The sequence below is a fragment of the Takifugu flavidus genome, chromosome 13 (genome assembly GCF_003711565.1).
Source record: "Takifugu flavidus isolate HTHZ2018 chromosome 13, ASM371156v2, whole genome shotgun sequence".
In the NCBI taxonomy this organism is placed as follows: Eukaryota; Metazoa; Chordata; class Actinopteri; order Tetraodontiformes; family Tetraodontidae; genus Takifugu; species Takifugu flavidus.
The window spans coordinates 8,127,252-8,152,179 of NC_079532.1; the positions used below are offsets into that span (position 1 = coordinate 8,127,252).

General features: G+C 52.2%; 2 protein-coding genes across 16 annotated transcripts; one reads left to right on the top strand and one right to left on the bottom strand.

Annotated features, from left to right (window-relative positions):
• The first annotated feature begins 380 nt into the window (after positions 1–380).
• Positions 381–17,101, top strand: LOC130535956 (suppressor of tumorigenicity 7 protein homolog). Of its 15 annotated transcripts, none has more exons than XM_057051438.1 (16): positions 382–611; positions 5,040–5,075; positions 11,710–11,792; positions 12,375–12,534; positions 12,855–12,909; positions 13,304–13,419; positions 13,494–13,569; positions 13,782–13,936; positions 14,016–14,113; positions 14,214–14,328; positions 14,437–14,509; positions 14,837–14,939; positions 15,105–15,255; positions 15,366–15,479; positions 15,607–15,749; positions 16,685–17,101. In XM_057051438.1, exons 2-16 carry the CDS (start codon positions 5,054–5,056, stop codon positions 16,778–16,780), a joined length of 1,560 nt encoding a protein of 519 aa, XP_056907418.1. In that variant the 5' UTR covers positions 382–611; positions 5,040–5,053; the 3' UTR covers positions 16,781–17,101. The 15 variants fall into 15 exon arrangements, with proteins under 15 accessions (XP_056907410.1, XP_056907418.1, XP_056907419.1 ...); XM_057051439.1 differs by having other exon boundaries at positions 15,387–15,479; XM_057051440.1 differs by having other exon boundaries at positions 15,387–15,479; positions 15,610–15,749.
• On the bottom strand, positions 16,972–23,646 carry wnt2 (wingless-type MMTV integration site family member 2). The gene is made up of 5 exons (XM_057051457.1): positions 23,331–23,646; positions 22,588–22,808; positions 20,665–20,942; positions 20,310–20,574; positions 16,972–18,550 (listed from the first exon to the last, which is right to left on the bottom strand). Exons 1-5 carry the CDS (start codon positions 23,411–23,413, stop codon positions 18,345–18,347), a joined length of 1,053 nt encoding a protein of 350 aa, XP_056907437.1. The 5' UTR covers positions 23,414–23,646; the 3' UTR covers positions 16,972–18,344.
• Between the last annotated feature and the right edge of the window lie 1,282 nt (positions 23,647–24,928).

Below are 24,928 nucleotides of genomic sequence, written 5' to 3' on the forward strand. Positions count from 1 at the left end.
ACAATCTAAAAAAATCAAAAGCAGAACTTTGTACAATAAAATGATTTATATTAAGATCAGATTTCAGGTTTGGGATCTACCAAGTAAACATCACTTATTTAAGTCCTATTTATCATTATATGACATGATAATTGTTTTTAGATAAGGTTTATTGGAATTATAAACTGTAAGTGACAAATTTGCAAAAGTTCAAAGGTCACAACAAGATCTTGCAAAAACAACGAAAAAGGAACTATTTAACACAAAGGTGACGCAGTTAAATAGGCCTCTGCTGCTTCAGGGGGGCTGAAGAAACAAACATCCACTTTCTTTTTTTTTGTCTTGTGTTTAGAACGGTAATTATGCTAAACCCGTTGGTGTTTAAATAGCTTTTGGGTTAGTTAATCACACCGGTTTGTATACACAAGAGAGCCGGTGACAGCGACATCTTGCGGATGCTTACAGTCCAGGTTCGCGAGCCGGCTGCTAGTTAGCTCGCGACAGACCGCAGACCCGTCTGCTCTCCATCCGCCGCCGCTGCTGCCGTGGCCGGCTGACGCGCACGCTGCTCCGCTGGAAGAAATGCTAGCGGCGAACAAGGCTTCCCCCGGCTCGCCAACACACCCCGACAGGTGAGCCCCCGCACGCCCGCCGCCCCGAAGCCTCGCCCGCCGCTGCTTTCTACCGAGCCCGCCGCTTTTAAACAACAGGAGGTAAAACTTTTGGGAGGTTTTGCAAATGCTAGCCAGTTCGTTAGCAGCCAGCCACCCCGCGAGCGGCTAACGCGCGGCCACGTTTCAATGGAAATCGGGTTTTGGGAGAGAATAATCCGGTGGTAGCTGGATCCGAGGTCCCGGGAGGGCACTTTTCCTTTACCGAGCGCCATGAAGCGAGTGTTGGGGGGGTTTTAACTGGTCTCCATCGTGGCTCCGAGCTGCTGCTTCGGGGTTCCCACTGTCATCCCCTCCCCGCGTTGCTGGGGATTCTGCACGTTTTACACCGCTTAAACGGCCAATTTACCTCTCGGCGTTTGGGATTTTGTCACATTTACACCTCGCAACCTTGACCAAAGTGTCCGGCTCGAGTGTTCCCCCCTGCCGGGGGGGTAATCTATGCATGTCCGATGATGGATGCAGAGATGTCATTGCCCTTGAGCCCACATTCAGAAATCCTCTAAAAGTGAACTCAGAACACTTTTGTTGGTGCTAAAAGTGGTCAAAGGCACATTTTCTATCACGTTAATATCATATTAAACTCACAGGAACTGGTTGGTTCATCTGTTTTGGTAAATGCTTCTCTATGGAAATTCTTGACACTGTACGGCCGCAACACATTTTCTTAAACAAATGAACAGACTTACGGCTGATGTCGGTGCTTTTATAGTGTCTGTTGTCAGCGAGTAGTTTGGGATGCAGCTTTTCTGGATCCAATAGGTTTGGTCATTGCTTTTATTGTGACGGACACGGAGGAAATTTGGCCAGAAGTGAGGAAAACCCCCTTTTTAAAGACCACTTTAAACTGCTGCCATGTCGTTTTGGTCCCACGTCCACCTCTGTGCCACCAGCAACCTTTGCAGGGAACATTTTTTAGCCGTCTTATTTCCCCCGTCGATTAAACGATGTATAAACTTATCACCAGTTTGTTTCGCAGGCATTTCCTGGGAGGGGGGGAGGGTTCCTCATCCGGTCACCTCCCAGGTTCCCGATCGTAGCCCTCAAAGTGGACGGAAGAGCCGTGTTGGATCCAAACCCACTGGCCATAGAGTTTGCATGTGTCCGAATATGTCGATCATTTTTAACTTATTTGCATGGTTTTTTTTACATTGCTTGGCCCTCAGCGCAGCTCATTTTGCGTTTTATTTTGCGAAACTTCCTCACGTGATGCAATCTTTTCGTGCTGTTATGTGCACACCACGTCTGCTGTTGCTGTTACGATCCATTTCTCACACACACTTGGAATTTATTGAATTATGTTGTCGTTAATAAAGGCGCCTGACAGCCCAGAGTAGAAAAGGCCGTTTTGAGCAGAGAGACTAATGCATAAAGACAGTTCAAGTGAAAATAAAACCAAATAGGAGTGCGTGTGTGTGGGTGTGGACTCGTGGCGGCAGGAGATAAGGAAATGTTGATTTTTCTGTGGCTTTTCGTGGTCATTTATCGGTTGGCCGGAGCCATAAAACCAACCTTTGAATTTGATTGTTTAAAGCCGAAGTGGATCCAAAAGGATCCTTCTCCAGGAGACGACTGGATCAGCCAGCCTGAGATCTCACGACGGGGCGACAGTGAGCGGGCTGAAGGATGTGGCGGCCGCAGCACACGTGTGCCACTCGGCCCGGTCCGGACCCTTAATTTAGACTCTGCGCTCCGCTCTCGTAACGCGATCCGGGCCACGAATGTCTGCGCTACCTTTCACGAGGCGGGGCGCCACGTCCTGCCCCGCTGTCCCCGTCCTGCCCCGCTGTCCCGGTCCTGCCCCGCTGTCCCCGTCCTGCCCCGCTGTCCCCGTCCTGCCCCGCTGTCCCCGTCCTGCCCCGCTGTCCCCGTCCTGCCCCGCTGTCCCCGTCCTGCCCCGCTGTCCCCGTCAAAGCCTCTTTTAGTTCCTCTTTTTGGGTTTTATTGTGGTCTCGGGTTGAACCTGGCACCACGTGTTCTCCGCCCTCCCACAGAGGAGAACTCTCAGACGTCCCCCCCCCCCCCCGTTCGTGCTTTAATGTCGGACCTGCCAGTTTGGGCTTTGGCCAAGTCAGAGAAAGGTCGCAGCACGACCTCCGGGCTGCAGGGAAAGTCCAAAACCCTGCGGCGGGGGTGTAAATCCAGTTAATCGATCCCGGTTGTCCAGATTTGTGGGCTTCAGGAGATGCTGCCAGTCCACCACGGGAGGCTGGTTGATCGGGGACCGTTATGGCCTCGGTGGGTCGGTTGTTGGCCCCCTCCTGGTTCCTCTTTAGCTCCCCTTGGATTAGAGGTGCATTTTAAAACGTGGCGGGCAATTACCAGGAGAACCCGACGGGATTACACGGATACTCGCCCTCGAGCGGTCCGACAGTCATCTCTAACCATGTTAATTTGATCGCCTGCGCTCGTCGATATTATTGGGTTATTTCAATAATTCTGGGGTGTAAATGTGCAGATAATGTGGCGTCGGTTCTGATCCGGTCTCAGGGATCCAGCCTCTGGCCCCGTGGTCACCGTCCCTCTCCTGTTCCACCTTCCCCCTCTTTAAAACATCTTTCCTTATTTTCCTTCTTGCCGAAGGATGGTCACAATCCTCTCACGCTTATTTTTAGTTGCCTAGCAACCGGGAGGAGATGCTTTTTGGGGGTGGTTCCGCGGGATGGGAGCGGGGGCAGGGTGAGGTGTGCATTGTTGAGGAATAAATGGATCATGAATGCAGCTCCAGTAGAGAGCAGCTCTGTTTTATGGAGCGTTCATTCCATAATAGCCCCGTTGCCCCACTCGGTGGCGTAAATCATCGGTGCTGCTATTTCTGGGCTGGATGGCGCTCGGTCGGGAAGTATATTCGGTATTCCAGGATTGATCCGGCCTCTAGGATGTTTTCCCATCGCAGGAAAAGTCTTCTCCTGTTTTTACCTGCAGTTTTCATGAAGGATTTTGGGGGAAAGGGATGATTCTTTTTTCCCATGATGACCAGATGTGCGTTAGCGGGAGTTAAATGCTGCTCCAGTCTGGTGCCCCGTGCCGACCCAGTTCCCTAATCGCTCCTTCCGGTGTGTTATTATTTCTTCTAAGAACCAGGGCCTGCATCCCTCTCCAGTGTCCCATGAATCCCAGCCACCCCCACCCCTCGGTGTTCCTCTCCTCCAGCCTTCTTTCCCTTCTTGTTGCCCCTTTTGTCCTCTTCTTTTTTCATTCTCACTCTTGTCACTTCCATTTACCCCCCCCCCCCCCCCCTCCTTCCTTCTATTGAGCCAGGTTCCAATAAACTGTACAGTCTGGCTCATTTGACAGTTATAAAATTATTTTTTGTGCTGATCAGCTCTCGGTGACCCAGAATAACCAATTAGGATGCTAGCTAACGATGCTAACTCCCATTTGCCACTACTATTGTGTTTTTTTTTAACGTTACCTTGAGTTGTGGGCGATTCTCTGATGTGTAACCTCACTCGTCACCTTCAGGAAGGCGTCCTGGCTCTTGCTCCATAGCCGACTTATCCGGCCATCTGGGCTGCACATCTCGGTGTAAATGGAAGCCAGATGACAGTTTGTCCTTCCAATTTGTTCAGCGTTGAGCTGTAATGTATTATATCACTTGTGGGGACACAGCATTGCTGTACCAGGGCACCTCCTCTCCCCCCCCCCCCCCAATCGTCCGTCCTTTGCTACATCTCTTGTACATCTTAATCTCTCCCCCTCCTGTTTTCTGCTGCTTCTGTTATTCACCCCCCTTTCCCTTCCAGCCTCTTTCCCTCCATCTTTCTCTCCATCTGCCGGCACTAGTTAGCTCCCCCCCCCCGCCCCCTCCGTGACGACAGTCTGTTTGCATAGCTATTGTCTTACAGCGGCTGCAGCGGCAGTTCCCCGATTTTAGTCTTTCACTCCTCACTTCACTCCCCCCCCTCCCCCCTTTTCTCTGTCTCTCCCAGTAGAATGAGAAGTGAGGGAGTCGCGGGGAGGATGGGGAAGAGTAAAGATGCGTTAGCTAGCCACAGCCAGTAATCCGACTGGACCGCCGTCCATCCGCGCTCTGAAGGATTTCATCTATTTATTTAGTGACTGAATCTTCTACAAACCCTCCCCCCCTCCCCTCCCCTCCCAGCCCCTCTGGACAGTCTGACCGAGCTTCCGTTTCGTGCGCGTGGAGGAGGACATTAAAGCGGCGCTAGGACGTTTGGCTGTCTCGGAGGCAGCGACGGGCGGCTGGCTGCATTGTGTTGCTTTGATGACCCCTGCTGTGTAGCTGCCTGCTCATCAACCTCTCTCTCTCTCTCTCTTCTCTCTCTCTCTCTCTCTCTCGCTCTCTCTCTGTCGTTCGTTCTCCCTCCCCTTTCTGTCTCCTCTCTTTCCTCCTCCTTGTCCTCCTCCTCCTCCTCTCCATCACAGCTCCTGGCCAAGCCATGTTCGGCACAGAATCCTCATGTAAGTACCACCGACATCCTCCTGCCTTCTTTGTCTGTCCGCGTTACTGTGTGTTTTACATGCGTTTATTAGGGGGAGGAGGATGGGGAAATGATTATGGCTTCCTTTTCCCCTGCATTCCTCCTCTTCTCTTCCTGTTTTGCCTCCATGGCTGCTGGTGGCAGACGGCATGGGGAGAAATCTGGGATATACCATTTTAGCTCTCTAAGCTAGCTAGGGATGCTGAGCTTGCTGGCTCCTTTGCATTCTCTCACTGCTAACTTTACTCTTTGTGTGTCTGTGAGTGCCTGTGTTTTCAGCTAGAATTGCACTTCTTCAGCACATCTTTGCGCCCCTTTGTGGTTCTGCATGTCAGAAAATGCACGTTTATTGTTTGTTTGTTTTTTAATCCTGATAAAGCAGATGTCCCTCATTTTTAGCTCGACTGCCGTAGAGTGGCGAGTGAAGCATCTCCAGCCATCGATGCTATCAAACAGCACCCAGCTGTTAGCTCACGCGCGTCTTAGCGAGCTGCAACCCTCTGAACCTCACTGAGACCCGCTGTAGTCTTTATCTGTTGATGTCTCCATCAGGCTTTCCTCCCCTTAAACCCCACCCTCGCTAAGGAAAGCCTTGTTCCCCCCACCACTACCACCATGCCTCATTATGCCACATCAACAGCGTCTAATCCAATATAATCATCTTTTCTGGTAAGTTTCTTTAAAGTCAGCTGGCAGGAGTGGTGCTGCGGTGTGTCTCTTGCTGTTCCAGCCATAGTACACGTTGTCCCCCCCTGAGCAGTAATCTGTAAAAGGAACCGCCGGGAGGACGGATATTCTGGACCCAGATTAGATTTCAAGGCGGAAATCGTCCCGTCGCTCGGCGTGGGGTCCTGGGTTCTTGTTTAAATTTAAGGTCATTTCAGGGTCAAACGTGATGCTTCCTTTGGGGCTCGTCTGTTCCATACGGTGACGCAGAACATGGAAGATCTGCATATTTGGGTTAAACGGGCACTTTTAAATCGTCCGTTTCTCTTTGACAACAACCGGGCAGCAGCATCTTCAGAGCATCTCAGCAGCTTTTATTAATTACAAGATGAAGAACTCACCCACACACCTGCTGCCGTGCTTAATCATTACTGCAGTCGAGGTGCTGGGGCCTTTCCTCAGAAGGCAGGAGCAGCACGAACGTCTCGCTGACACTGTTGTGAGCAGGAACAGTCAGTTATCCATTTTGGGAGGGTCCCAGGTTTTCTAGGGGGTCCTGAAATGAAGAGTCCTGGAACGGCAAAGACCTGTTGGAAAGGGAAGAAGCTGGTTATTGAAGAGAGAAAGTCAGAAAGTTTCAAAGGCGGCATCTGTTCAGGCCGAGGCTGCTGCTTTTTTTTTTTATTATTCTTAAACTCGTGGGATTACTTTCTGTGTGCGAAGCCCACCAGAGACCGGAGAGCCTCTGAAAGAGAGGCGCGGGGAGGATCGGGCGCCATTCTTTTTGAATCGTTTGCTCCATCTTTGCATTGTTGGTGAAGTTAGCCGCGAGCTACAGCGTCCAGCTGCCGCTTCCATCATGTAAGTGATGCAGATCCTGCACGAGGCTAAACTTTGTCCGCTCGGAGAGGTTTGTTCCAGGCTGCAGGAGCCCCCGTTACAGCTAAATAAATGGAGGAGGTGATGAATTTACTTGTCAGTGCGGCCATAACGGGGAATTTACTGCCCAGGATGCTGCGAGCTCCTTGGAACCTAATTGGACATCAGATTATCCCATGTTAGCAGATGAGAATGAGCTCAGGAATAACAAATTAGTAAACACACGTGTGTTTAGATGGCATTTAGATTTCATCATGTCCATTTCTGACTGTGCATCAGCTTCAGACTTCCCCCTGGAGCTAACCTTTATTGTTGTGGGCTCTTCTATTCCACTGTCCATGCACATAAATAGAAGACGGCACTCGCTGAATGTGGCCATTTGATGACGGCAACTAGTTGTCACTGTTGCTGTGGTAACCCATGTAAGATCGGCAAAAGAGCGGAGCGATCGGGTTTCTGTGGTAACTGCTGAGTTCTGCTATTTTTGTCTCGTGTGCATGTACAGTGGCTGCAAGTAGTTGAGCCAAACAGGAGGCTTAATTTAGCTTAAGGGTCTTTAGTGGGGGCTTAATCTCACATATACTGGACGGGGCTCCGAAGTCTCGCACAGATCACGACCCCTGACCCCGGAGGGATGGAAATGTGGAGGTCTTGTTCCCAATATTGAGTTTTAAGACGGGCTGGGTGGTGTGAGCGCGACACATTCAGGTCAGGAGAGCGAATGCTCAGTGATGGAGAACGTATTGTTGAATAATGTAGCAATATAAAATGGATATTTGATAAGATGACGTCTCTTGGACACCTCTTGAAACATTTTAAAAACCGTCAGCCCCATTCCAAGGCTGTAAAATCCCTCGGTTGTTAAATAATTCAGCCACAGGACCAGATTTCTGTGTCACGCGTGCCAAAAGTAACAGAGCTGAGAGTTTCGTTGCTGGTCCGATTCAGAGGTGTTGGGCTTGAACACTTATTAATATCATATCATTTAATATTCCGTGTTGACACTCATAAGCTCATTACATTTTGTCCCACTTGCAGCGAGGACGTAAATGTGTCTGATTTTCCTCCTCTTTTTAGCCACTGTTGCTAGCGAAGGGCTCCGCTAACTCTCCGTGGTTGATCTTCATGGACGCGCAGTGAAAATTGAATTGGTTCAGTGGAACCTGGAGCGGAGCCGCAGCATTCGTCCTCATCATTTTCAAATGCTTGAAAAGGCATTTAATTTCCAGAGTGCTGGAGGGAAGGAAGGGAGAGGGTTTTCCCTGAGACCGAAGATCGCTCCGGTTCTGTAGCGGATGGATCGGGAAGGTCTGTGGCCACTGGAACAGTCGCTCCGCCCACATCCGCTAACAGCTGCTTTGGGAAGCCCGAGCAGCCAGTTAGGCCCCTAAAGCAGAGTTATGTTACCAGTAAAGTAAAAAAACTTCTGTGGTTGGATAAAAGTGATAAAACTGAGTGTTGGAGGTGTAAACCTGCGCTGAAGGCACTCGTTTATCCCTCCTACCCAAGGGTCATTTAAAGGTTGTCATGGTTACCCCTGCAGGAGTCGGCAAGGCAGCGCCGTTCCCGCCCACTTTCATTAAAATCCACCTCACTGATTGGCTAGGCTGCTATCTACTGACCTCCCCCCCCCCCCCCGAACCTGTGCAGGGTAAGGAGCGGGACAACTGGCATAGCTGGGGAACCATTGCCCCTCCCAGCTTTCACTCCCAGGCAGCAGCCAATGGAGGAAGATGATCAGACCAGGGGCCAAACGTGCTCCTTGTCAGAGGCTCAGATCCTGGTCGGGCCGCCGGATGGATGGTGATTACCGCGCCTTGCCAGAGATCCACTCGCAGAAGGTTGTTATTTGGTTGGAGGCTCCGGCGGATGAAGGATGGAGGGTAAGCGTTGGCGTGCTTCCTCCGGTCTGGTGGCGTGCTGTGTGGCGCCGCTCTGTCTTTGTTCGTGTGCAGCAGGTGTCCCTGTACGTTCGTTATTGACATTCATGAAGTCGAGTCTCGCTCCGCGCACGGCCGAGGGCCTCCTGTGTGTGTGTGTGTGTGTGTGCGCGCGTGTGTGTGTGTGCGCGCCTCTTTACTGGACCATCTGGGTGGCTCCACTGGGGGAAGCAGATATCTGTGTTTACACACTGGCGTGTTGGCGGGCGGAACATACGTGTGTTTGTTTTTAGTCCGCTCGGCTTTCGAAAGTACTTAAAAATAAAACGCTGTTGACAAATCGGCGTCGAACTTTGCTCCCCGCCGGAGTTTGTCAGTTGGAGTTGGAGCGAGCAGCTTCCTGTAGCGCGTTTTTAAATCAGGAAAAACTGGGATTTTTCCCCGTCCCCGACGGCCGTTTCGCATAAGCGATCATTGTTCTTCGCACGCTCCAGCTGCCCGAGCCCTCTGAAATCTTTACAGTGTTTACACACGTGTGCAAACACACCCGGGAACGCAGCGCAAACATGTCACCGGCTCACCGCCGACTCCCTTTGTGGCGGACGCTTCCTAGCTTAGAGCTCGGCGGAGGTAGTCGGACCCGGTCAGGGGCGGCACAAGCCCAATTCCAAACGCCTCAGACACGCAGGTCGTGATGTGGGCGGAGCTTGTGTGTGTGTTTACGCGCACCACGGCGCGGGCCTGTTATCATTCTGGTCAGGCGCAGTCCGCCGGCCGTCCCCTCCTCAGTAAAGGTCACGTCGCCCGTTGTCTCCGGTGACATTTAGTCCCGAGTCTGTCTGTTAAAATTTGTCACTTCCATTCATCGTGTGCTCCTCCCATGATGCTCTCTGGCTGCCTCTGTATGAACCCACTGAGCCACGGCACCACAAAGGCGGGTTTATGGCTGTCGGAGCAACCTGCCAAATTAGCGACGCCAGTTATTTAGCAAAGGTCCACCCTGACATGTCCGACGCGTCAACAGATGAATGGAGCGCACGGCTAATGGTGCCGGAGCCGCCTCCTCCTTCCTGGCTGGGATTTCAGAACCTAAAAAAGGGGCGTGTGTGATGAGGTGGGTAGAATCTCCCCGAGTCTTTTATCCCCTCATCAGCTCATGAGAGGAATCAAACGTGACGTCCCTGACGGGGGAAGGCCGGAAGCGTCCTTCCTGTCGATGCCCCGCCAGACCTCCTGACGGTTAATCGCACCCCGGTGACGCTTGATCACATTAGGTTTGTTCCAGTTTCCCTCCAGATGGGAATTTCGTGCAGGATCGTCATCAAAGAATTAAATTACTGGTGGATGGTCGCTCTGCTCCGGGACATTTGAGCTAATTGATGATCACGAACTCTCAATCAAGGTGCCCAAATTTGTCCACCGGTGTTTCCACTGCAATTAAATGATTTATTTAGGGGTGGGGGGGGCGACTGATGTCATGTACAAATGGATTGTGTTTGAACAGTTTATTGGACTGAGGATGAGGGGGTTCTGTACGCGACCGGACCGCTGGGTAACGGGTTTTCTACCTCGTCAATGGTCCCGACCAGTTAAATGCGGCGTCCTCTCAGAGCTGGCAGCAGCTGTGGCCACAGGCCCGTCTCAAAGAGCCCTTTTTGCTCAGATGAGAGCGTGCACTTCACAACCATGAATAGCTGCCAGCTGCCCTTAGTGTGTGTGAGTGTGTGTGTGTGTGTGTGTGTGTGGGGGGGGGGCTGTGCGATCCGACCTTTTCCTGGTGGAGTCAGAACTGCTACAAGTGGAAGTTGCCTTTTATACCGTCATTGTGACTTTCTGTTTCTTCCCACGCGGAGTTTCAAATTTAGTTTCATTTACTTTCAACCTTTTGAATGTGAGCTCAGGTTTTATCCATGAAAACGGTGCTGACGACCACCGTCACGTTACACAGACGGGGCTAAAAAGGTTTTACCAATGTGCCCTGGTCCGTGACCTTGTTGCCCCAAGGGGTATGAAGAGAACGACAGGAGTCCTCCATAGTCTTAGCTGTCCTCTTCTCCAGGTGGTCCTGGTACTCTCAGGCTATCGTCTCTATTCTTCATTAGTCCAGCAGTGACGGGCTCTGGTGACGAGCTCTGGTGACGAGCCCTGGGGACGAGCTCTTTGGACGAGCTCTGAGGACGAGCTCTGGGGACGAGCTCTGGGGACGAGCTCTGATCAGTCCATCACTTCCCATGAAAATCAACACCCAGGTGTTTGCATGTGTTTGCCCCTTTAATGCCCCCTGCCTCAATTGCCCTCTTGTTCCTGTTGAAGTCCATCACTAATTATTTTGTTTTGTCGATATGAAGCTCCGGGAAACGACCCGACAAAGGCTTGTGTCCCTCTTTTCAGTCCTGCTCCGTTAGCCCAGCAGAGCCGGGTCGTCAGCCTGAACCCTGCGTGTGCTGCTCCTACACATTGGTGCCATGTGGCTCTCGTGGGGCGCTGGTTCCCTGGACTTGATCTGTGGTCCGGTTCCTCATCAGCTTCATACCTTCCCAGCCTCCTCCACGTCGTTCCCTTATCACCCTTATGAGCTACGGTATTGGGAGGCCTCCACTCTTAGGATTAAATATATCTGTGATGGAATGAGACTGTTCTGATGGGAGATCGTCTGGACGATGGCAGAATCTGCAACAGAAACACCCAAAAGTGTCTCTTGTTGTCAGGGTTCTAAAGCTGAAGCTGACAAACATCAGACAAAGTCACTTGAACTTTGGAACAAGTGTGTTCTTGTTGCGTGTCCATTGGAGCTGCGTAAGTGTGTATGTGTGTGTGCGTGTAAGCTCTGATCTCCCAGTTGAGCAGCATCTTCTGTTGCTGAGGTTCTTCCACATCTGTCCAGGTCCAGACTTCCCAGCATACACCAGCGTCCCTCCGGCAGCCACCTTTACCCGCGTCATCGTTGCTGTCGTGGATTCTGCTAAATTTAGGCTCCGCCCCCCTTTTCCTTCGACCACAGAGTGGAGCTGCATTAACACCTGCTCGATCAATCGGGTTTCTTCCGTTTTTAGCCCTGTGTAATCAGGAACGCCGATATCACTGCATGAAGAGCTCCACCGTGAATCCCGCCGACGCCTCCTCTGCTCTCGTCCGTCTGTGCACACGTGCGCACGTCTGACCCTCTCTTTTTGTGTGCCCTCTGTGCAGTAAGCATGTTTCTCAACACCCTGACGCCCAAGTTCTATGTGGCTCTGACAGGCACTTCCTCCCTCATATCAGGACTCATATTGGTAAGAAACACTTGTTTTAGTAGCAGTGTGGTTTAAAAACTGTGTTGAACTGTTGCCGTGGCGCCAGCCTGCAAACATCAGCCCCACCTTCGGGGTCGACGACGCCGCTCCCTCACCTGACAACTTCCTTCAGAATGCTGGAAGGGTTAAATTAATTTTCCGAGGTGAGGCGACTCCCGGGGCCCAGGGTGTAATTTATTAGGCCTTTAATCACATGGGGCCACGCAGAAGATGGAGAGAACAAATCAATGCTCATTATTTTCTCCACAGGACGAGCTGCAACAAACAAACATGGCCGCCCCCAGAGTCACGTTAGCTCCCTTCAAACCGCAGAAAATCTCCCTTTAAATCATTATTTGGGAGAGATTTGCTCTCCATTGATGCACTGATACGTCCGACTCTTCCACAGTCTCTCGTGGTGGTGCTGTGGCTAAAGTAGTCCCCCTCATAATTAACCTGCTCACTCTTCCCTGAGCACAGTCCAGGCCCAGCTGGCTGGGGTCAGGGGTCAGGGGTCACTCCGGAGTACGTTAACTCTTGTCAATTCTCACCCTGCCTTCTGTCTCCTCTCCTCCCTCTCAGATATTTGAGTGGTGGTATTTTAGGAAATACGGGACCTCCTTCATAGAGCAGGTGTCTGTCAGCCACCTGCGCCCCCTGCTGGGCGGAGTGGACAGCAGCTCTCCCAGCAACGCCAGCACCAGTAATGGGGAGGCCGATTCCAGTCGACAGAGCGTGTCTGGTAAGAGCCCACGGACGGGACGTGTGTTTAGTGCACGTCGACCATCACATCTTCTCAGGCCACTCTTTTTCTGAGTTTTTAGAGAAATTTAGCTCCAAATATCAACTTCAGTGCGACTTCAGCTCTGCCTTTAATCCTCCGACAGCTCTGACGTGCTTTTTTTTTTTTTTTTTGTGGAATAAAGTTTGGTCACTGAGGAATTTTGAGGACTAATCCGGGCTGTCAGACGTGCACGGGCAGAGGTGCGCAGCGCTGAGCCGGAGCCGTTTGAAGTGTCGGCGCTCATCACGTGTTCTCTCGCTCTCTTCTCGCCTCTGCAGAATGTAAAGTGTGGAGAAATCCGCTGAATTTATTCCGTGGAGCTGAATATAATCGGTGAGTTCTGCCAGCAGCCGAACCTGCGTGTGAATCTGCCTCCCGACGCCCAGCTCGCCTGAAGGAACGCGCAGCTCTCGCCTTCGCCGCCTCTTTCTGCTCTGCTCTTTTCATCTCCGAGATGATGGGTGTCGGGTTCACCTTCCTCATCTGCTTGGTGTTCCCCCTCCGCTCCGTTTCTGTTCCTCTTTTTCCTCGGGTTTCCTTTGTTTTCTTGACCCGGTTTTATCTTCTCTCGTTCCTGTCTCGCTGCGGGGTCATTTAAAGGCACCGCGCCGTCGTCACGTGTCATTAAAAACAACAAAAGTAGCATTTTACTTTAACTTCTGGTGCACGCGAAGCTTGACACGGATAAAAAAAGGGACTATTTAATCTCCCACCCTTGTTTGCGCAGGTATACGTGGGTCACCGGTCGAGAGCCGCTGACTTACTACGACATGAACCTGTCGGCTCAGGACCACCAGACCTTCTTCACCTGCGACTCCGACCACCTCCGGCCCGCCGACGCCAGTAAGCCCGCGTGGGAACGCCGCTCCTCCGGCCGTTGACGCGACTGCTCTGATTTTCGGGTTTGTTTTGCTCAGTCATGCAGAAGGCGTGGCGGGAGAGGAACCCACAGGCTCGGATCTCCGCGGCGCACGAAGCTCTGGAGCTGGAAGAGTGAGCCAGTTTGGTCCATCTGTGCTTTTACTAGTTTAGACCAAGCAGTGAGACTAGTTCCCAGTTTACTGGGACACCTTTACTGTCTAGGAGCTCTCGTTAGGGATGTTTGTTGTACAGTATAAAAAGTCAGCCTCCTCTTCATGGCTCTGGTCATGAGGTATCAGGGCTGATGCACGGGCACGCTGACGGTGACTCCTCCTCTCCTGTAGTTGTGCCACCGCCTACATCCTGCTGGCGGAGGAAGAGGCCACCACCATCATGGAGGCAGAACGCTTGTTTAAGCAGGCGCTGAAGGCTGGAGAGAGCTGCTACCGCCGCAGCCAGCAGCTGCAGCACCACAGCACGCAGTACGAAGCCCAGCACAGTGAGTACGGTACACGGCGGCATCACACGTGACGAGAGCGGAAAGGCAGTGTTGGACCGATGCCGTGTGTTCCTACCAGGAAGAGACACCAACGTGCTGGTGTACATAAAGAGGAGACTGGCCATGTGCTCCAGAAAGCTGGGCCGGACACGAGAGGCGGTTAAAATGATGAGAGATGTAAGTGCAGGACCCACTCGGGTCCGGCTCCATGTCCAACCTGCCTGCTGAAGGTCGCCCCCTGTCGGCCATTCTGTATAACAACAGCTGTGTTTTTCAGTTAATGAAGGAGTTCCCTCTTCTCAGCATGTTCAACATCCACGAAAACCTGCTGGAGTCGCTATTAGAGCTCCAGAATTACGCAGACGTCCAGGCCGTTCTGGCCAAATACGACGGTGAGAGACGCGAAGCGACCGTGCGCGGCGTTCCTGCTGCTTCTCCCCAGGAAGCTTCCATAGTTTCGCCCTCGCCGCTAACGTGTCCGCTCTGTGTCTCCCCTTCAGATATCAGTTTACCCAAATCTGCAACAATATGCTACACAGCAGCGTTGCTCAAAGCCAGGGCGGTATCAGACAAGTGAGTATCGCTTTCAGTCCACCGCAGCGCTAACGTGGGTGGGGGGGGGGGCTGTAACTGAACTCCCAGCTGCGACGCTGCCTAGAGGTACGGCTAAGTTGTTTTGCGTTCCGACTGGCGAATGCGTGGCGTGAGACGGGCGGCGTGTTGGCGAGACGTGAGCAGCATGGATCATCTCCGCCCTCGGGATCATTCCCCAAGAAGAGCCTCCGCTTTGATCTCACAGCGAAGCTCTCTTTGATCAGACAGTGTCCCAAACAGATTAATAACAAGACTGAGTGTGTGTGTGTGTGCGCGTGTGTGTGTGTGCACGCTGTCGCTTTGCAGATTCTCTCCAGAGGCAGCGTCACGACGAGGGCTGAGTACAGCAGAGATGAACGCAGTAGAAGCCATCCACAGAGCGGTGGAATTCAACCCTCACGTTCCCAAGGTGACACACACACACACACGCTTCTGACAGCAGATCAGCCTCTGAAGTGGGCGTGGCCATAGAATATCTGTAAATTATAAAACACAAATGAAAGATCCGGCAGTAATGGATTAACCCCAGTCCTGATGTGCTTCTCCACCTCCTCCTCCTCCTCCTCCTCCTCAGTATCTGCTGGAGATGAAGAGTCTGATTCTTCCTCCAGAACACATCCTGAAGCGAGGGGACAGCGAGGCCATCGCCTACGCCTTCTTCCACCTGCAGCACTGGAAGCGGGTCGAGGGGGCGCTCAACCTGCTCCACTGCACCTGGGAGGGCAGTGAGTACACCCAGGACCTGGCCTTCATCCAGCCCCCCCCATTGTTGCCACCATCTCATCAGTCAGAACGTTCTGTCAGGATTGAGGACTTTTGTTTTCTGTGTGTTTATGTGCACGCTCCTGCTCTGCAGCGTTCAGAATGATCCCTTATCCTCTAGAGAAGGGTCACCTGTTCTACCCGTACCCCATCTGCACAGAGACGGCCGACAGAGAGCTGCTACCCAGTAAGAGACGCCCTGACACACACACACACACACACACACTTTAATAATTCTCAACCACAGAACATCAGTTTAAATCCCCCTGTTTTGCTCTAAAGTAACGTTGTGCGTGTGTGTGTCCGTGTGGAAGCAGTGTTTCACGAGGTGTCGGTGTACCCGAAGAAGGAGCTGCCCTTCTTCATCCTCTTCACAGCCGGCCTGTGTTCCTTCACCGCCATGCTGGCTCTGCTCACACACCAGTTTCCTGAACTCATGGGGGTGTTCGCGAAAGCTGTGAGTACACACACGCACACACACACACAGACTTGTGTAGGGAAAGGCCAAAAAGGGATTCAGACTTTTACAGCAAGATAAAGACGTTCCATAAACTCTGCTGGTAGCAACAACAATAATTCTCCTCTTTTTGTGACATTGTGTGGTTTCAAACTACACACTTTCTACTGGGGTAAAACTGGTTTGACTTTTACTGCACGTGTGAGCTGTTTATGGGGCTGATGGTCCTCACGGCCTCGGTGCTAAACACACCGTCGGCCGGTAGAGGGCGCTGTGGTCCCCACAACTGCGGCCTTCTGCTCTCTACCTCCCCTGCTGGGAAAGATCTTTTTGATCCATTTGGTGGAGATAACGAGGGAACTGTGGAAGTGAAGATAACGAGGGAACTGTGGAAGTGAAGATAACGAGGGAACTGTGGAAGTGAAGATAACGAGGGAACTGTAGAAGTGAAGATAACGAGGGAACTGTAGAAGTGAAGATAACGAGGGAACTGTGGAAGCGGGTGCCTTCTGTTAGTGACGCGACGCCCTCATGTCACACGCGTGAACCTTCTCAGCCACCAACGAAGAAGAGACTCTGATGTGAAGCTCTGGGGGAGGCCTGTGTGGTGGTTGAAAGGCTGAGCTGTGATTGGTCAGCGCTGTGCTGGCACGTGATCAGTGAGGTCAGCGTGGTCCCTCCCCGACGCCCCCACACACACACACTTCAAACACACACCTTTGACTTTGAAGTGCACGTTGCTGCAGGAGAGATGCGTGGTGATACGGTTTGAGGCCAGGGTGGATCCATGCAGGTGGGGATGAGGGCGCACACACGTGGACCCTTCTCTCTCGCCACAAACCCGGGTGCTGCTTTGATCTGACCCCCCCCCCCCCCCCCCAAAGATAAAGCCACACATGCTTCTAAAGGAGTCTTTCATGTTTGTCCTCCTGCAGTTCCTCAGCACGCTGTTCGCTCCGCTCAACTTCATCATGGAGAAGGTGGAGAGCATCCTGCCGTCCAGCCTCTGGCACCAACTCACCCGCATCTGAACGGGCCCCCCCAGGACGGGGGGGCGGCCTCCGCCCAGACTGGACCGGAACGTTGCAGCTTAACCTGGACTGACACTTTTTGTGCCAAGAACACTGAGTTCAAACCAAACTGAGGACGTCAGAGGGAGGCATGAAGCAAAACGACAGAAGTGGTTTTGACTTTATTTGATAGGTTTGCATTTTTTTTGGGGGGGGGGGGGGGGGTTTCGATCATTTAAAGCTGTTCTTTTGTTGTACAAAAAGAGGTGATCAGATGTCATCATTAAAAAGTGAGAAGGAGAAAAAAAAATACAATAAAGGACTTTTTGTGTATTGCTGCAATCCAGCTTCTTCCTGCAGCCTTTGATTCAGCCTACAGGACAGCAGGGGGCGCCGGAGCTTCGGGACGGGCGGAACGTCGCTGCAGCTCCCTTTCCCGGTAAATCCTGCCGACCTTTCCTCTTACCAAACAGAAATTTACCTGCAGCTATGTGGCACTGAGGGAAATCCTGACTAATAACCTGATCTCTTTCATTTAAACCTCAACTGATGTTAAAGGTACTGAGTGTCTCCCTCTGCTGGCAGCGAGTGTAATTACACAGGTGGGCTGTAATAATCCCAACTCCTCCCTCTGGGTTTCGTCTCCAGAGAAGAGGACTGATAGGCTGTTTTATCCTCTAGCTAATACCTCTACTGAAGCTCTGCGCCTCTAATCTGATATTGGTACGCACCCGAGGGTAAATACAGTGGAATCAAACTCTGACTTTAGTGGCTAGCGAAAACTGGCGTTTACGTGCACAGCAAATGATCTTAGATCCACACAGTTTAAATCCAGGAGATGAAAGTATTTCTTGTCCTGGACCACCTCGCAACCATGAATCTGTTGCTGCTGCTGCCACCTACAGGTGGGCAACGAAACGGCTGAGAAGCCTGAAGTTGGGAATTAATTTAATGCTGGATCGTTTAGGCCTGATTCTGCGGGTCGACCTTCATCCATCAAAGCTAAACGTGAGACCCGACTGTCGGCGGTTGGTTCAAGGCCCCTCTGAGGCCCGGCGGACTTCTGACAACACCACAATGGCTTTCATGGTTTGAGATATTTTCACTGTATTGTGGGTCGACTGTGTGACTCCAAACCACCTCAACTCGATCCACCGGATCAAATTCTACACCACATCATTCCTAAGGACTCGGCCAGGGCCTGAAACCAAGCGCCTGCCCGGAGGCTTTTCTTTTACTTTCGTATGACTGATTGGCCTCGACAGCCTTTGAAATCCCATTAACGATCGGCTGAAGTGGTAACCGATACGTCGGGTCACACAAACTTGTTGTGAAATTCTAATACTCGCCGCTGTGATCGTTGCAGAGGCGTGAGAAACGGCCGATTTGGACGCCAAGCGAAGCATGTGGCGCCCCCTACAGGCGGAGCAGACAGGTGATCTTTGGAAAATGCGGTGAAATGAGGACTGACCGGCGAGGACCAGTCAGAAGGTCCTTAAGGTAGCTGGGAAAGCCTCAGCCCAGTAGGGAACCAGGAGCCAACACGCGGGCCGGGACGACTGCTGGTTCCGAGGGAGCGTCCAGGTCACGTCAGGCCCTTGCAGGTGTGCACGTCCACCTGCTGGTGGCAGTCTCGGCAGAGCACGGCGCAGCACCAGTGGAACTTGCACTCGCACTTGGTGGTGCGGCCGACCCGGGACGTGTCGTAGCCCCGGCCGCAGCACATCACCTCGCAGCCGTCGGTGCCGGGGGACGTCCTGTTGCAGAGGCGCCCGCCGGTCCCCAGCGACCCTGACGGGGCAGAAAAGAGAGGCTTAGAATCTGAACGTGGGTTTAAAACGCTTCCAGGGTCAAACCTGGGGCGCCGCTTCCAGAGCCGACGCGTCGGACCAGAACTGAGGTTTTGGATCGGTCTTCACGCTCCCATTTGAACTCCGACCGGAGTCGTGTGTGTGCCCGTAGAGGAGGGTTAAAGATGGCAGACGGGTGTCGGGAGGCCCACCCAGTTTAAAATCTAATTCAAAGCTCATTATCAATAATTAACTCTCAAAGCAGACGGCTCGCTCCCGACCAGGAGTCAGCCAATCAGAACCAGCATATTGGTAAACAAGAGCCGCCGAGAGAGCGGCTGTCTGTGTGTCTGTGTGTGTGTGTGTGTGAGTGTGTGTGTGTGTGAGAGTGTGTGTGTGAGTGTGTGTGAGATGATGAACGAGAGATGACAGATTGATGATGAGAGCCGTCAGCCTGCACTCCTGCTCTTCATCAGCTCTTCATTTTACAGGAGCCAGGTATCACACACACACACACCTACACACACACACACCACACACACACACACACCTGACTGGTTTGTACATAAAGGTTTTTTTTTACAGGCATGCTAAGATTTTGTCGATATTCCCGTGAGCTTCTGGGTATTTTAACACTCTTGGCTTGGAGGGAACCCTGGTGGATGAGCTCAAAACAACCCAGAATTCCATCCCAAAATCGCCTGGTTGCAGACGACACTGCGGCAGTGAGGGTGTAAAGGTTCCAGCTGTTTGGGGGCAGATGTGCAGCCGTTCAGGAACCCTCCAACACCGTTCAGGAATTCGCTTTGTTTACATTCTGCTCCGCTGTGCGAGAGCGGAGCGCCGCTGCAGCGCTCCCTCACCAGGTGATCTGTCTGGGCATGACCCGAAGCCCCGCCCCTTTCTGGCAGAGCGCCTGCCATCATCCACGAGGTTCTGACATCACGAGTGCCCCCGACAGCCTTCTGTCCCCGCGTGGGGGGGGGGGCAGAGATGAGTTTAGCACCTGATCCTGCTGGGGGCCGTGGGAAATTGATTTCACAGTTTAAAGGGGCAGCGAGGGGCCGCCGGAGTGTGTGTGTGTGTGTGTGTGTGTGTGTGTGTGCTCAGAGCCTCTGCCAGTCCGTGTCCTCGTCTGGAAATGGAATGTCTGTATTCTGAGAATGATTGAGCATGAGCCTGCATGTCAGAGCGTTTTCTCTCTGAGAATGAAGGACAGGAAAGTGCGTTTAAAGTGTGTTTGGACGACTGTTTACACGAGCGCGACCCCCCCGCCACCACTGATGGAGGCTGCATGGGGGGGGGGTGTTAAAGTTTAACCTGAATTAATCTGGTGAGGGTTAAGGTCGTTAACTGAAGACATTCTGCTGGTTCTGCTGTAGGATTCAGGATCCATGCGATGCCTCCTAACAGGCCCACCGTGCCCTCAGGTGTGTGTGTGTGTGTGTCCGTGTTTCTGGTGATTTATCGTGATCTGTGGCGTTCTAAGGTTTCAGCCCACAGAAGTGTGTAATGGGTCTTAAACTGGGCGACACCCGATCGCCACGGATCATGTGCCGCCCGACAGGCATCCTCCTCCACTGGGACACGTACGCGGCTCTTTACTCGCGCTCCCTCTTTCTCTGCATTCCTACGCAGACCTGTCAGACGTCGACAGCTTAGCTCACCTGCTGCACATTTGAATGGGGGGGGGGGGGGGTAGGCATGCGTCCTAATGCTAGCGTCCTAATGCTAGCGTCCAATATTGCAGCCCGACCCACCTGAGTCCTGGTCTCGTACGCAGTAATCTGGCGAGTCCTCCAAGTACACCAGGTCGTTCTTGCCCGGCTGTTTGAAGTGCGCGTGCGCGGTGGTGAACCCGGTGCCGTATTGTTTGACGGCCACCTGCACGGCGCCGTTGTACTTCTTCCGGAGGTGATCGCCGGTGCGTCTGAAGTCGGCCATGGCCGACCAGCAGGTGCGGACGCTGCAGGAGCCGCTGACGCCGTGACACTTGCACTCCAGCGTCATGAAGCGCTTCACCGCCTGGCGGCGAGGAAAGAGAAGACAGGAGGTAAGTGAGCACTGAGTGTGTGTGTGTGTGTGGTGTGTGTGTGTGTGCTGGGGGCTCCTCACCTTCCTCCCGGCTCGGTTGTTGTGCAGGTTCATCAGCGCCCTGGCGTCCCTCTCCTTCCTCTCTTTGGCGTCCACGAAGGCCTGGCTGAAGCGCATGGCGTGGTCCACGTGGTCGCTGCAGCCGCCCCAGCTGAAGGAGCCCTTGGCGTCCCGGGACGAGCCCTTCTTGGCGGGGTCGCAGGAGCAGGAGTCCAGGTCGCCTTGGCTGCAGGCTCGCGCCAGAGCGTACACCACCCCGGCGGAGGAGAGGGCGTAGATGAAGGCCACCTCGCGGCTGCCTGAGGGGCGAGACGCACGTTAGCATCCAGCAGCTCCTCTGTTGGGAGATGGAGCTCGAACATAAAAGGCTTTATCTCATTCATCTGGGATTTGGACTTTCCCCGTCCCGTTGGTACAGCTAAGCCCCGAAAGCCACAAAGAGTCCTGCAGTGTTTTGCCACCACTACCTGTATGAGCCGTGTTTACTGTTGCCATGAAGGGAACAAACGCTTCATCTGCCTCCAAGGCAGATAAACAGCCCCGCTTTACCAGCAAGGCCCCAGCGTGGGAGCCTTATCTCCCTGCACATGTGACCCCGGAGAGATCAGACAGACATCAAAGGCTCAGGGGTGTGTGTGTATGTTGTTGTACATGCTACACAGTGAGGACCAGAACAGGCATTTCACCTGTGAAGTGGGCACATTTTGGTTGTTTTGGCATTTGTTACCCTGAAAACCAGCCGATGAATACTGATAAAGATTCTCCTTAGATGCTGCTCCACAAAACGTGCAGCAACGTGGAGCAAAATGACACTTTCCACTATATCTGGCTGATCAGACGGAGCACAGATCAGAGCCCTGAAGAAGAAAAGAGAGCAAATGTAAAGGTCTGAGAAAGGAAATTAAGAAAATAAGCAGGTGTTGAGCCTGTCCGATGGGGTCCAGGAGGAGAAGCCACGTGATGCAGGTGGAGAAAAGTCCCGCGTAATTGTCTGAAATGAACCTGCTGCCACGGACAACAAGGAGCTCCTGGATGAGCAGCGATAATGCTGTGTGACACGGCCCGGCCCGGCTGGGAGGTCTGAATACCACACGGCTGATTAGAGGCCCCGACATGAAACGGAGTCAAAGGATCCGCCTCACGGGTTAAATCTCAGGGCATGGGAGAGGAGCATCAGGACGGAGCTTCTGAGGCCTCTGGACAACACGTCACCTTTGTGCTCTAGATGCTGGGGACCGAGCCGTCCATCAGAACCTCCAGAACATTCGTCTTCTGCTCCGCTGAGAGGGAGCCGACAGCGTCGGGACGCTGCATAAATCACGGCCCCTCAACGAAGATAAACACCGCTAATGATCCCGTGTGCCGGGACTCATTAAATCTGGAGATTTTCTACCATTTTTCTTCTGACTGAGCTGGCGGGGGCGTAATGTGCTGCATATGAAATAAAGAAACTTTCTTTAATGAAATGAACCTAAAACCCTCAAACAAAAATAGAGACGGAGCTCTCAAAACCAGTAAAATAAGCCCCTTTTCTCCCCCAAACTTGGGCTCTTTGTTCTGATGGATGCAGAAGCAGAGGGGACGTTATCTGACCTCTGGAGACCAGAACACGAGAAACTAGGACCTGATGGTGTTGAAGCTGCTCGGGAGTCGCTTAAATCCGCTCACAAACGTCATGAAGGACCAGCGGGACACCAACACACATCTCCGACCTGGAAACGAGCACCTTTGCATCACGTGACCCAACAAACCCAGCTTTCTTTATCAAACCATCCCCTCCACGAGGCTGATGACATCACGCCACACCTCACATTTCTGTTTCCTTCTGATGGAATATTAGAAATTCCCTATTTATTTATTTATTTATTTTTAGAATCGCCAGTGAAGAGTGAGTTTCTGCTCCGACGGACCAAAGCAGACTTTTAACCCCCCCCCGTCACTCACTGCGTAACAGCAGGCGCCCGAACAGGTTGTGATCCCTGGCCGTGGTGTTGCAGTTCCACCGGTGGTTGCGGAACTGGTGCTGGCACTCGGAAATCCAGTCTTTTATCCCGGACCCGATGGCCTGCATCACCTTCGGGTGCTGGCGGCACAGCTGGCGCTGCTTGTTGACCAGCCCGGGAATGTTGTCGCACATCACCTGGGAGCCCAGGGTGCCCATGTACCTGTGGAGGGAACAGAGAGGGACCTCAGGTCAACGAGGGATCGTTCAGGGATCCACCGGTTCAGGGATCCACCGGTCCCTAAAGGACGAGGAGAAACATCTGAGGAGTTTTCCTTCTGAGGAATATTCAGAATCACTGCACTCGTGTACCTGTGATGCAGGAAAAGGGGAATTATCTGCTCAGACATCACCTCAGCAGCTGTATCATCCGCTCGGACTTTGGAAAAAGAATCTTTCCAAATATCCACAAAGGATGGACGGCAAATAAACAGAAATCATATTGAATTACCTCATCCTGGGGGAAAAATAACACCCGTGCAAATATTCAGCTGGTCAGACTGGAGGATTTCAAAATACACAGCATTTAGTCACTTGATCTCTGTGAAATCTGGGATTTATATTAAAGTTTCCGGCTCGATATCCAGTTCCAGAGCGGAGCAAACAGGACAAATGAGCGGGAGCGCGGCTCAACGCACCATCTCAACATGTTTAAAACCCCCAAAAGAGCAGCGGTAAAACTCACCACCAGGACGCATCGACCTCAGCCGTCAGCCAGCACAGCGCCACGGACACATAAAAGCATATTCCACTTGGCACGAAGTTCATATTATCCAAACTTTGGTCCTTCAAGCATCGGGACGGAACATTTCCGCGAACGGACGAAAAATAAGGGAAGGTCAGAGATGACGGAGCCCTCAAACCATCACCGCGTCACTGATACAACCCGCTGGTCATGGAGTCATGGCCGCGCGGGTGCTGTGCGCGGTGGCGACGCGCTTCTGAGGAGCTCTCGGGTTTAAATTGCTCGACACGAGGGGTGGGCTGAGCCCCGTCTCAGGAATGAGGTGAAGAAATGAGACGTCTGAGAGTATCTGTTCGGGCTGGTTTGACACCAGACGGGCTTGGCCCGCGTCCAGGCTGCAGCTCCGCCGGCTGGAGGATTGATGGACTCCGCTCGGGCCGCGCCCGCGCGTCACCGACGGGAACGGACGGGAACGCGTCTACTGCGACGCGCAATGGCTTTCGCGCACCTTTAAAATTCTGTAACTTTAGAGGAATACACTAAAAAAGAAAGAAATAAATAAAACCACAGGTGCGGCGTCGTTTTCATTTCGTTAGGCCATAAATGGAAGCGGAGCCACACGTGCACGTTTAAACCAAATATTTAGAACGGAACCGTCATTTACGCGCAGGTTTCGACCTGCATGACGCATGATTTAAAGCCTTATATAAACTGTGAGGGCTAATACTTGGCCGGGAATGGTGGTTTAAAGGAGAAAATGCAGCACCCAAAGGTGACGCGTCCGTTTCAATCGGATTATCATAAACGCTCTTTTTGAAGTGTCTCGGGGAAATGTGCAGCTCTGTCACCCGACATTTCCCGCATCTTTGATCTGCTTCGGGTGAATCTGGAGGTCCGGAGACCCTGATCAGATGAGATTAATGGACAAATTGGATTGGTTTTCTCCCCCTGATCCCCGTGGAAGAAAAGCGGAAAGCACCAGGGAGGATCAGCGCTTCCATCGGGCGCGACTGTGTTGGTGTAGCGGGAGCGGCACCAGCGGAAATCCAATTTAATTGGAATAATTCGTTCACTTCCACACCAAATCGCATTAGGGCCGCTTTTTTGGACAAGTTTCTGACAAACGAATGTCTTTATGAACTCAGATCAAGAACACGACCACAACCGAGCTCCATTTTCTCTAAATCCATATCTAGCCATCAGTATTTAATATTAAATGCTGTTTTGTATTAAGGCACGATTGGGGACCATATTATCAAGCCAATTATTATATGAATTCAACATTTTATAAGAGGAATTTTACACTCAATATGGGCAAATGAATGATTTGCTTTCGTCTTCTTCCAGATTTTTAGCATGAAGGTTGGAATTTTCTCATCACTTAATCTGCAAATAAATGCAAAGTTACTTAACAAATGGAGTTATTTAGGAGCAACAGCCTCCATGAAGGCGCCTCACATTGCTTCGATGTCTGCTGCAGTCCAAACCCCCAGATTTAAACGACCGTTAGGACATTTTTGGAGCCGAGCAGCTCAGCCTGCGCTCCAAACACCTGTAACAATTCTACCTGTCTCCAGACTTAAGCAGTAGCCCAGGCG

Coding starts and splice junctions, on each gene's coding strand:
- wnt2 (XM_057051457.1), bottom strand. CDS start 23,413: ATGAACTTCGTGCCAAGTGGAATATGCTTTTATGTGTCCGTGGCGCTG. Junction 22,809..23,330: donor GAGGTCGATGCGTCCTGGTG/GTGAGTTTTACC, acceptor TTCCCTCCACAG/GTACATGGGCACCCTGGGCT. Junction 20,575..20,664: donor ACAACCGAGCCGGGAGGAAG/GTGAGGAGCCCC, acceptor CCTCGCCGCCAG/GCGGTGAAGCGCTTCATGAC.
- LOC130535956 (XM_057051428.1), top strand. CDS start 5,054: ATGTTCGGCACAGAATCCTCAT. Junction 12,535..12,854: donor CAGTCGACAGAGCGTGTCTG/GTAAGAGCCCAC, acceptor TCGCCTCTGCAG/AATGTAAAGTGTGGAGAAAT. Junction 15,480..15,606: donor CGACAGAGAGCTGCTACCCA/GTAAGAGACGCC, acceptor TCCGTGTGGAAG/CAGTGTTTCACGAGGTGTCG.